The 12918-nt window shown below is 43.7% G+C and overlaps 1 protein-coding gene across 6 annotated transcripts in view; it reads right to left on the bottom strand.

The window, feature by feature from the left end:
* PLEKHH1 (pleckstrin homology, MyTH4 and FERM domain containing H1) overlaps positions 1-12918 on the bottom strand; it is a 60071-nt gene that overhangs the window by 19087 nt on the left and 28066 nt on the right. For all 6 annotated transcript variants that reach the window (XR_011648320.1, XM_012519178.4, XM_071213854.1 and 3 more), the window contains 2 exons: positions 5645-5744; positions 4914-5005 (listed from right to left, as the gene is read on the bottom strand). Coding sequence is in view for 5 of the 6 variants with exons in the window: in XM_012519178.4 (XP_012374632.1) it covers positions 4914-5005; positions 5645-5744 (192 nt within the window). In the remaining variant the exon portion in view is untranslated. The remainder of the gene's footprint in view (positions 1-4913; positions 5006-5644; positions 5745-12918) is intronic.

Here is a 12918-nt window from a genome sequence, read left to right on the forward strand (position 1 = left end):
GCTGTGATTCTTGCTCCCTGCCACAAGGGAGCCAGAAAGTCATGCCATAGGGCAAGTGTGGGAGAGGGGTTTTAAAATGTGTGTAGATGTTGGCAAAAATGTAAAAAGACTGATTATCCTCAATGCTGGTGCGGGTATGGGGAAAAGGAGACAAGCATGATAACGCCTTTTTAGAAGGGAATTGGGCAGGACCTATCAACATTTAAAACATGCATATAATTTGCCCAGAAATCCCACCTCTAGGACTCTACTCTACAGAAATATGTATAAGTGCACGAAGACCTATTTGCACAGTGATGTTCATCACAACAAATAGGGCAACAACTGAACTGTTCATCAGTGCAGCAAATATTAAGGCAGCTATGGTGCCTCTATACCAATGAGTACTAGGCTGCAATTAAGAAGGGGTAGGAAATCGCATGTGCACGTATGGAAGGATGCCCTTGGTGTGCATGTGTATGAAAGAGAGACAGGGAGAGGGAGAGAATACAAACTTGTAAATTTTTCATCAATGAATCAGAGAATCTTGCAGCATACACAGCAGAACATTTATGATAGTTGCCTCTAGAGTTAGGAATTAGGGAAAAGCAATGTGAGAAAATTTCACTTTTGGCTTTTTATTGTTCTATAATTTTTTTTTTTACTGAGTATTACTGTTAAAATTTCAAAAACTAATAAGAAAGAGAAACAAAAATGTCTATGAAAATATCATGTTGCGGGCCCTATCCCAATCAAGATGTGGAGTGAGTTGCTTCAGGGCTCCCTCCCCTCAAGAAGCTTTGAACAATTATCAAGAACTGGCAGAAATATCTTTCTCAAAGCTCCAATAAACAGGTAAAGGACTGCAGTAACATGGAGAATGCTCAAGCTTAAAAGCAGTAGGATCTCATGGTACCCAGGCTGGCTCCTCCCCCATGCGTCACTGGCTCAGTGCAGAGCTGGCCCAAGCCCCCAGTGTGGATCTCTGGTCCTGGTTCCAGGGGGAGCAGAAGGACCCTTGTGCACATACTGGGAGCATGGATGTGTGGGTGGCCCAATCAGTCTAGTGGTGGCCTGAGGGACGTGCCATCCCAGAACTTGCCCTGTGTGGAGAAAGCAGTTAACAGAACTCTCCTACAAAATGTTGTGGGACAGCATTCAAGTGGTTAACTGGGGTAATGGATTGCTGGCTGGAGGCATAAAGTGCAATGCCCAGGACCACCGGGAAATTGTTTCCTAGGGAAGAAGGGATATTGTATCTGTATAATAGGGGATAATCCTAGGGCCATTCACAAATGCCCAGGAAAACATGCATGCTCACAAAGGATCAGGGAGGCCCCTATGCTTTGGCCTGGAGCTATTCACTAAACTCATTGTATGGATAAACCCTGAAATAGAGCAATAAGGCACTTGTACAGGTCAATCTGCAAAGTCTGAGAAAGGTGTTTCTTCTCTTCTCTCTCTCTCTTTTTTTTTTTTGTTAGCTCCTGGCATTCAAGGAAAGCTCTATCACAATACTAGCTGGCTACAAGCTTAAGGAACACTTTTTCCCCCACTCAGACCTAAATCCCAGTGAAAACACAATAAAATATAAAAATGTCCAGGTTTCAACAAAAAGTACCAAACATACAAAGAAATGTGAAGTGATGTCCCATGCCAAGAAGACTGAAGTATTATAAATCATCAAGGAGGAGGACCTGGAACATACTCAGCAAAGACTTTAAAAAGTCATCCTAAATATGCTCAGAGAGCTAAAGGAAAATGTAAATATAGAACTAAAGGAAATCAGGAGAGATGAACACAAAGAAAATATCAATAGACAGTAGGAAATTATGAAAAGGAACGAAACAGAGCTGAAGACCACTGTAGCAGTTAGGCATTGTTTATGAATTCCAAAAATAGTTATTGGAATATGTTTGTAAACTGGTCTATCAGAGGTATCATTTTTAATTGATTAAATTATGATTAGGACTTTGATTGGGCCATGTCAGTAAGGCATTGAGTTCCTGCCCCTTGGTGGGCAGGGACTCACAGAGAAAAGACATGGCAAAGGACAGAGTTGGGAGTTTTAAGCTGGAGCCCAGGAAGCGAACACACAGGAGAAGCACACAAAAGAACAGAGATGGCTCCTCAGACATGGGAGAAGCCCCAGAGAGAGAGACAGAGCCGCTTGCCTGACAGTCTATAGCTGGTCTTGTGGAGAGTGCATAGCAGCTGAGCCCAGAAAGAAATGGAGCCCCAGGAAGAGAGGAACCCAAGAAGTCTGAATTTTTGGCAGACTTCGGCAGCCATCTTGCCCCAACACATAGAAATAGACTTTGATGCGGGAAGTAACTTATGCTTTACGGCCTGTAACTTTAAGCTTCTACCCCAAATAAATATCCTTTATAAAAGTCAACAGATCTCTGGTATTATTTTGCATCAGCACCCCTTTGGCTGACTAATACAACTATGGTAACAAAAACTAAAAATTCCCTAGAGGGGCAGATTGGAGTTGGCAAAAGAATCAGTGAACTTGAAGATAAGACCATTGAAGTCATCCAGTCTGAGAAGCAGAAAGAAGAATGAAGAAAAGTGAGGAACCTGTGGGACATCATCAAACACACCCATATAACTCAGAAGAAGACAGAGAAAAAGGGTCAGATAGAATGTTTTAAAAAAATAATGGCTGAAATCCCAAATTTAACAAAAGACATGAATATACACACCCAAGATGCTCAATGAACTCCAAACAGGATAACCCAAATAGACCCAAAACATAACATATTATAATGAAACTGTTGAATGCCAAAGAGAGAGAATTCTGAAAGCCACAAGAGAGAAGCAATGTGTCACATACAAGGGAGCCTCAATAAGATCAAGTGCCTGTTTCTCATTGGAAAGGCCATAGAGGCAACATGGCAGTGGATGACATATTTAAAGTGCTGAAAGCAAAAAACTGCCAACCAAGGATTCTGTATTTGGCAAAACAGACTTTCAGAAATGAGGGCGAAATTAAGACATTCCCAGATAAACAAAAACTAAGCAACTTTGTTGCCACTAGACCAGGCCTTATAAGAGATGCCAAAGAGAGTTCAGTAGGTTGAAAGGAAAGGACATTAAACAACAGATTGAAGCCACATGAAGAAATAAGGGTCTCCAGTAAGGAGACATGGGTAAATATATAAATGCCAGTACTTTAAATTTTTTGGCTTGTAACTCTACTGTTTTTACTTCCTATAGGATCTAAAAGACAAATGCATAAAAAATAATGATAAATAAGTGGTTTTGGACTCATAATGTATAAATATGCACATAAAAGTGGAGAAACAGCAGGGGACAAGAACATAGTTTGTGTATACCATTAAAGTTAAACTGGTACTGAAGCACACGAGATTATACATTTAGGATGTTAAATTTAAGCCTTATGGTAACTACAAAGAAAATATAGGAGAATATGAAAACTCATAGAGACAGAAAGTTGAGTATAGTTTGCCAGAACAGAGAGATGGGTAGTTAATGCAAAATGGGCAAAGCGCTTCTGTTTGGGGTGATGGGAAAGTTTTAGTAAGGGAAGGTAGTCAGGGTACCACAATGTTGTGAATGTGATTAATCCCACTGAATGGTATGCTCTGGAGTGGCTGAAATGGGAAAATTTGTCGTATATATATTCCCACAATTAAAAAAAAAAGAGCAACTCAATAGATAATGACAATTAAAGCCAATATATGATCCTAGAAGGATCTAAAAAAGGAAGGAAAGAAAGTTTGAAAAAGACATCATTGGGACATATGAAAAAAACTGAAATATATTGGGAAGTGGATGTGGCTCAACAGATAGAGCTACCACATGGAGCATACAGGGTTCGGCTACGTGCAGTGCTGCGGTGTGCAAGGGCATAGGGAGTGCACCCCACAAGGAGAGCCGCCCCGTGTGAAAAAAACACAGCCCACCCAGGAGTGGTGCTGCATACACGGAGAGCTGACACAGTAAGATGATGCAACAAAAAAGAGACACAGTTTCCCAGTGCCACGGGATAATGCAAGCGACGCAGAAGAACACACAGCAAAATGGACACAGAGAGCAGACAATGGGGGAGAAGGGGAGAGAAATAAATTAAATTAAAATCTTAAAAAACAAAACAAAACTGAAATATAGACTGTAGGCTTATATATCAATGTTAAACTTCTTGAAAATTGCACTTTAGGTGGACACCTAAATGAATATCTTTGTTCTTAGGAAATGTCCATGGTATTATTAAATGTTCAAGGAGCATGACGTATATAACCTATATTTACGTGTTCAGAAAATAGATTGGTAAATTGATAGACAGATAGACTGGTAGGTAGAATGGTAAGGCAAATGTGGCAAAATCTTAAAATTGGTAGATCTGAGTATCTGGGGGATAGGGGTATTTTGGAGTTGTCTGCTTGAGGTTTGTGTTGTTTTTGTAACTGTCCTCTAGTTTGAAAGTACTTCAGAATAAAAAAAGAAAAAAAAAAAACCATGTTGTAATACACTATTATTTCTGATTTTTGTTTAAAAAAATGGTAGAGATAGGCATGGAACATATGCATATATATTTTGCATATGTATATGTTTGAACATACAAAAAAAAATTCTGGAAGGAGACCCACTGCCCTCTGGGACCTGAGAAGTGGGGCAGACATGAGGCATGACAGAGAGCAGGGGAGGAACAGGCATAGGTTTAACCTTTAACTTTTTACTTTGCCCACATTTATTTGATTCATAATTTTAAATGTATAACTTTTATAATAAAAATCAAATAAAGATGAAAAAGAAATTAAAATGAAACATGTACGGGCTGAGCTCGTAGAAACAGGGTCACGTGGATGCAGAGGCCTGACCCTGAAGTGCCACCCCAGCCACTGCAAGCAGAGTGGAGGGGACCTCTCCTGATGGGGGTACCCCCTCTTTGGGCAGCAGTTCCTTACCCCCTTCAGGGCTGTGTAGACAGGCACAGTGACCTTCTTGTAGACAAGGCCAGAGAAAGGCCCAGGGGATTCCAGAGCAGGAGGGCTTGAAGCTGGAGGAGAGAAGAGAGAGCTGAGATAAGGCACGTGGGGTTGGCAGGGAACTGAGCAGAGACAGGACAGTCATGCGGGCAGCGTTGCCCTGAAAGCACACCAGGAGAGCAGGTGGGGTGCCAGGTCTCAGGACAGGCGGCCAAGGTTTTCTTCTTCTCTCCTTCCTTTCCATTCCCCTGGGCTTCCTTTGGGGGACCATGATCCCAGAAAGAACCCATTGCAATGGAATCCAAAAGCCTTGCCCTGTAGCTGCTTTACCTCCAGGAGGCTTGCAATGTGTCCTGCTGGACTGTGACTGTGGGGCTCTCACTTCACTGTGGGGATTCTGCAGCGGGGATGGGAGTGGCACCTTCAGGTGGCTCCTCGCATCCAGGCCCCAGGTCTACAGAAGGTTAGCCTGTGCAGTGGGAGGTGGGCTGGAGGACTACCTCGAAGGCCCCTTCCAGCTCTGTGACTGGCTGTAATCCCTTCTGGCTCCCACCAGGCAGGTGATGAGCTGAATATGCATGGCTTCCTTCCTCCCCCAAGCCAGTCCTTGAGCTGTGATTTCACCTGACCTTCACCTTTCAGGAGAGGGAAGTGGTGCCACGTGACCCTGGGCCTGCATCCCCTCCTCCTCCCGTGCCTGCCCTGCCCACCTTTGCTCTCACTCTTTCGACCGCAGCAGGAGGCATTACTTCTGGGAGACACGTCCGAGAGTCGCATGCCCGATGTGGCCACAGCGTAAATCCGGCTTTCCTGGAATGAGAGGTCCCAGGGCAGGTCAGGGGATCAGTTAGGGCCCAGGACTGTGTTCACCCCTCGCCGTTCTGGGGAGCAGAGGGAAAATCCTGGCTTTAGAGTCAAGCAGATCTGGTTCCACACCTAGGAACCAGTTGTGGCAGAGGAATCTTAGGCAAGTTACATAGTTTTTGAGCCTCATTTTCCTCTAATCTAAAATGGGGCTAGCAATGCCTACCTTTTAGGACTGTTGTGAGAATCACAATACCTGAAACATATAATCAGTACACAACAGTTACTCATTTTCTTTCTTGCTTTCATTCTTCCCTTGGGCAGAGGATGTTTCAAGAGGAGAGAAGGTCAATAGCCTGTTTCTTGAATTGTACTTATTTTAGAAGCCCTTAGGTGGAAGTGACACTTCAACAGGCTTGAGCAGCTGAGAGGGGTGGTGGGAGGGCACGGGGGTCCAGAAATTGAGGGCGTTGACAATGAGGAGGTCAGAGGCACGTGGAAGCCCACTGGCACCAAGGACAAGTTTTCCCCTACAGTAATATTAGATTATGGTTAGGCTTCAGGGCCAACCCACAAAGCTTATTCAGCCAGAATTTTCCCTCTGGCCCAACCAGAGTCCAGAACTACAGAGGAGAAGATAGGTCCGTGGGAGGATGCCCATTCTCAAGTCTTCGTCCCTACGGGTGGCCCTACAGATGAAGCAGGCCCACACACCTATGGAGGATTTTTCTTGTTAATGGTTTTGATTTCTTCCAGACAACCTACAGGTGCTGTCCCCTATTTCTTTCTCCACTCACCAGAAAGGGAAAACAAAGGCCCACTCAGGCAACTGTCACAAAGTCTGACTAGGGAGCTGGCTGCCTCGGGAGGAGTGCCAGGCTAGCTCAGGAGGCCAGCTGGCATCTTGGCGTGGGGCAGGGCCGGCTGGGCTGGCAGGGGAGCTGGAAGGGAGGTGGCACTGGGCTGGGGGGATTGCCCTAGAAGAGAACAGCAGCACCAGGGCTACTGGGGGAGAGAGGCAGAGATTGGTGAGCAAACGGATGAGATTCTGAGATAGCTGGCAGGATGGGAAGACAGAGGAAGAAAATCCAAGGTGCATTGCTGGGGGAGGGAAATTCCTGTGGTCATCAGGTTATGTTTCAGGCCTTGCTTATGCAGGGCAGATAAACTAGGTCCAAGTGGTAAAATAAAGCATTAAAAAAAAGAGAGAGATCATTCCTGCTAGAAGTGGCCATGGAATTCAACAAAAGACAGGCCTTTAAGTCCACAGAGGAAATGAAACTGAAGCTAGAGGAATTTAGGTTAAACAAAACATAGAACTGTTTTGCAAGCGTTTCTCTAGTGCCTAACCTACAAGGTGCTTTTGAGGATTAACAGATAAAGGGCTCTGCAAACTCTAAATTGATAAATAAATATATCCGATACCCTCAGACTGAGAAATGTCTTCTCTGAATTCTCAGTCTGTCCCCACCTCGCAGGATGGTTAATGCCCAGTTAGTCCTGGCTGAAAGAAGACTTCTCTGACTGCTGTGATCCTGCCTTGGGGACCTTGGGCGGAGCAGGCATTGTACTGTGTTTTCCGTAGGAACAAGTTACAAACATCATTGCAAACATGAGAGAGATTCTCTTCAAACTGGTTTAGCTGATTTCTGGGTCCTGAGGGAGCAGAGAGGGCCTGGGAGAATACCTGACACCCCTCAACACCTCACCCTGGAATTTGGCTGATGTTCACGTGGGGAAAATGTCTTCTGAAGCATTTCATATATTTACTCTCCGCTCCCTCTCCCTGCCTCCCCCCTTCACACGCACTCACCATGGACAGACTGAACACAAGAACCACTATTAGCCATCATGGAAGATGGCTGTATTTTGGCAAAATGGCAGAAGGAAGCAACATTTTTCTCTTATAACACCCGCTGGGCCCTCTTGCAATGTCCTTTGTGTGAATGCTCCCTCACTCCCACCCTTGCTTTAAGACTCCAGAGCATTTTTATTTACAAGACAGCAATGAACAAGAGGGATGGTTCTGACTGAGTTCCAACCCGGCCTGGCCCTTCTGCCATTTTCAGCATCTTCTTCCCCTTTGCCCCACCTTGTCCTCTGCTTCTTTCTCTGCCCACCTGTCGTCCACCTAACACTTGTGCTCTGTGCGGTACTCCCATGATTGTGTTGGCTTTATGGACAAGTCAGTGACCCATGATCTGAAGACTGGCTGGCCTTGGTGATGCTGCACTGCACTTCCCCTGGCCCCCCTGCCCTCCCTCTGGGTACCTACTCCCACACTTGACTGTGCCTCCAGTCTTGTCTTCTAGGTGCCCCCTAGAGCTCTCAGCTGCTGGTCAGCAATCACTGTTAAGAATGCGGCTGAGAAGCCTTGGGCAGTAAGCCTCCCACAGTGCCAGCATTTTCAAAGGAGACCCTGGAAGGTGCTGAAGAAAAGACGGGACCCCAAGTAGTGGTGTGCATTGGTAGAGTGCCATCCTGATGCCTCTCCCCCAGAGTGCCCCGTTCCCTCTGCTGCCAGGAACCTAACACTCAGGAGTCCCTCCAGTGCTGCCTCACACCACTGTGGCATCCACGAGTCAGACCATGAATAAGAGACTGAAGTTCAGGCTGTGACGTTCCCGAAGAGGCAGTACAGCTGGAGGGTTAGAGCTGATCTTTGGGAACAGCTGGGCCCATATATAATGCCTGGCCCCCCCTTGCCAACTGTCATGTGACCCTGGGCAAGTAACTAAGCCCGTGGAAATAGCAGTATATTCATCTGTAAAAGGCAGAAGTAGCACCAAACTCCCAAACTCCTTGTACACATGCTGAGTGCTTCCCACGGGTAGGCCCTGCACTAGGCTCTCGACACTCGTTATCTCACCACTGACCTGTGAAATGTCATTAACCTCTATCCATTTGTTTTCACTTTTTATCATGGAAAATGTCAAACGATGTAAAAGTAGAGAGAAGAGTATTAAAAAAACCTCATACACGCATCATCCAGCTTCTACAAAGATTAATTCATGGCCAGTCTTGTTCCATCTGTATCCCCACCCTAACCCCCTCCCACATGATGATTGATTTTGAAGCCAGTCCACCAGACATCATGAGGCCAGTGTCACCCTGATAGCAAAACCAGATAAAGATATCACAAGAAAAAAAGAAAATTATGGATGAATATCCCTTATGAATGTAGATGCAAAAATCCTGAACAAAATATTAGCAAGCCAAATCCAACGTACATTAAAGAAACGTTAGACCATGATCAAATGGGATTTATCCAGGTAGGCATATCGTACACCACATTAATAGAACAAAGGGGAAGAAAACATATGATCATCTCAGCTGACAAAGAAAAGGCATTTGACAAAATTCAGCACCCCTTCCAGATTAAAAAAAAAACACTCAGAAATAAAAGGCATCCACATACAAAAGGAAGAAGTAAAACTCCCTCTATGTGCAGAGGATGTGATCTTATGCATTGAGGGAATCCTAGAAAAGCCATGACAAAGCTACCAGAGCTAATACATGGATACAGAAAAGTGGTAGAAATCAGCGGTATTTCTATGCACTAGTAAGGAACAATCTAAAGAGGAAATCAAGGAAAAAATTCCACTTACAATAGCAATCAAGAGAATTAAGTTTAATCAAGGATGTACAGGACTTATGCACAGAAAACTACAAAACATTGCTGAAATTAAAATCAACCTAAAATAGGGGCAGCGGACTTGGCCCAGTGGTTACAGCGTCCATCTACCACATGGGAAGTCAGCGGTTCAAACCTCGGACCTCCCTGACCCCTGTGGAGCTGGCTCATGCGCAGTGCTGATGAGCGCAAGGAGTGTCCTGCCACGCAGGGGTGTCCCCCGCGTGGGGGATCCCCATGCGCAAGGAGTGCACCCCGTAAGGAGAGCTGCCCAGCGCGAAAGAAAGTGCAGCCTGCCCAGGAATGGTGCCGCACACACGGAGAGCTGACAGAAGATGATGCAACAAAAAAAGAAACACAGATTCCCATGCCACTGACAACAACAGAGGCAGACAAAGAAGAAGATACAGCAAATAGACATAGAGAACAGACAACCAGGGTGGGGGGGGAAGGGTAGAGAAATAAATAAAATAAATAAATCTTTAAAAAATAAAAATAAAATAAAATCAACCTAAATAAACGGAAGGACATTGGGTGTTCACAGATTGGAAGATTAAATATTGTCAAGATGTCAATTCTACTCAAAGCAATATAAAGATTGAATGCAATTCCAAACAAAATTCCAGCAGCCTTCTTTGCAGAAATGGAAAAGCCAATCATCAAATTTCTATGGAAGGTTAAGGGGTCACAAATAGCCAAAACCATCTTGAAAAAGAAGAACAAAGATAGAGGACCCACACTTCCCAATTTTATAACTTATTACAAAGCTACAATAGTCAAAACACCATGGTACTGTCCCAAGAACAGATATATAAAAGAATGGAATCAAATTAAGAATTCAGAAATAAGCCCTCATACCTTTGACCTGTTGATCTCAAAATTTTAACAAGGGTGCAAAGTGCATTCAATGGGGAAAGATTTGGTGTGATCTATGTATCTTTAAAAAAAAAAAAAAAGGATAACAAAAAAAAAGAAAAAAAATTTGAAAAAAAATAGGGAAAGAATAGTCTCTTGAACAAATGGTACTAGGAAAACTGGATGTCCTTATGTAAAAGAATGAAGGTGGACCCTACTTCACACCATGTACAAATATTAACTCAAATGGATCAAAGACCTAAATATAAGAACTAAGACTCCTAGAAAAAGGCATAGGGAAGCATCTTCAAGACCTTGCGAAGGTTTCTTATTATACTTTATACCAAAAGCATAAGCAACAAAAGAAAAAATAGATAAATTAGACTTCATCAAAATTAAAAACTTCTGTGCAAAGGACATTATCAACAAAGTAAAAAGACAACCTATAGAATGACAGAAAATATTGGAAAACCATAGATCCACTAAGAGTTTAATATAGAATATATAAAGAACCCAAATTAAGTCAACAACAAAAGACAAACAACCCAATTAAAAATGGACAAAAGAATGAACAGACAGGGAAATGGATGTACTCAAGTGATTAGGCTTCTGTCTACCATATGGGAGGACCCAGGTGTGATCCTGGGGGCTCCTGGTAAAGGCGTGCCCGAGTGGCAAGCCGTGCAGCAAGATGGTGATGCAACAAAAGAGGGATGAAGAGGAGAATCAAGGCGAGACGCAACAGAAATCCAGGAACTGAGGTGATGCAAGTAACAGGGAACCTCTCTCCACATTGGAGGTCCCCAGGATCAAATCCTAGCGAATCCTAGAGGAGAGAACAAGAAGAGAAGACAAAAAGAGAAACAGACACAGATCATCACACAGTGAATGGACACAGAGAGCAAAAAGAGCAGGGAGAGGGGAGGAATGAACAGACATTTCTCCAAGGAAAGTATTGTCAAGATGCCAATAAAAACATGAAAAGATGCTCAACACCATTAGTTATTAGGGAAATGCAAATCAAAACCAAAATGAGGGAAGCAGCTGTGACTCAATCAGCTGGGCTCCTGTCTACCATATGGGAGGCCCTGGGTTCACGTTCTGGGGCTTCCTTGTGAAAGCAGGCTCACCCACAAGTGCCACGGAGTGCCGCCTGGCCCCCTGTATGCGCCACAGAGTGCCATCCAGCCCGTAAGTGCTGCAGAGAGCCATCTGGCCTGCAAGCGCCGCAGAGACATACAGAAAAAAGGGAGACATACAGAAGAGCATGTAGCGAATGGACATAGAAAGCAGACAACAAGCAAGCTGCAAAGGGGGGAAGGAAATACATAAAAAAAAAAACAGACACAGAAGAATGCACAGCGAATGGACAGAGAGAGCAGACAGCAAGCAAAAAGACGCAAAGGGGGGAATAAAAAAAAATTAAAAAAACAAAAACAAAATGAGATACTACTTCATACTTTAATAAAATGGCTACTATTTTAAAAATGTAAAATATGTGTTGGAGAGGATGTGGAAAAACAGGAACACTCATTCACTATTGGTGAAAATGTAAAATGGTGCAGACCCTGTGAAAATAGTTCGGTGATTCCTTGAAAAGTTAAAAGTTAAACATAGAACTACTATATGATCTGGCAATCCCACTTCTAGGTATCTGCCCAGAAGAACTGAAAGCAGGGACTCAAACAGATATCCACACACCAGTGTTCATATTAGCATTATTCACAATTGCCAAAGGACGCAAGTAACCCAAGTGTACAGCAACAATAAATGGGTAACCAAATATGGCATAGCCATACAATGGAATATCATTTGACTGTAAAAAGGAATGAGGTTCTCATGGATGAACCTTGAGGACCTATGTTGAGTGAAACGAGCTAGGCATTGGGAAACGGACATGGCCCAGTGGTTAGGGCGTCCGTCTACCACATGGGAGGTCCACAGTTCAAACCCCGGGCCTCCTTGACCCGTGTGAAGCTGGCCCATGCGCAGTGCTGACGCATGCAAGGAGTGCCCTGCCACGCAGGGGTGTCCCCCGCATAGGGGAGCCCAATGCGCAAGGAGTGCGCCCCATAAGGAGAGTCGCCCAGCGCGAAAGAAAGTGCAGCCTACCCAGGAATGGCAATGCCCACACTTCCCGTGCTGCTGGCGACAACAGAAGTGGACAAAGAAACAAGATGCAGCAAACAGACACAGAGAACAGACAACCGAGGGAGGGAGGGGAATTAAATAAATAAATCTTTAAAAACAAAACAAAACAAAACAAAAAAAAGAGCTAGGCATTGAAGGACAAATATTACATGACAGTGATGAAAGGCAAAATGTCAAAAAAGTTTTTCTCTTTAAATATTTTTTCATTATTTTTTATCATTATTTCATTTTCTTAAAAACAAAAAAAGGAATGAAGTTCTGATGCATTTGACAACAGAGATGAACCCTGAAGACATCACATTGAATGAAATAAGCCAGACACAAAAGGACAAATACTGCACGATCTCATGTGAAATAAGCAGAATATGCAAATTCGTAAGTCAGACACTAGAATATAGTTTACCAGGAGCCAGGTAATTACCACCACTAAACTGAATATTTGAAAAGGGGAAAAAAGGAAAATTTTAAATTGTATATAAGTTACTACATGCACACACAAACATAGAACTGCACAAGACAAAAAGTAAACCCTAACATAAA

The sequence above is a fragment of the Dasypus novemcinctus genome, chromosome 3, assembly GCF_030445035.2.
Source record: "Dasypus novemcinctus isolate mDasNov1 chromosome 3, mDasNov1.1.hap2, whole genome shotgun sequence".
Lineage (NCBI taxonomy): Eukaryota > Metazoa > Chordata > Mammalia > Cingulata > Dasypodidae > Dasypus > Dasypus novemcinctus.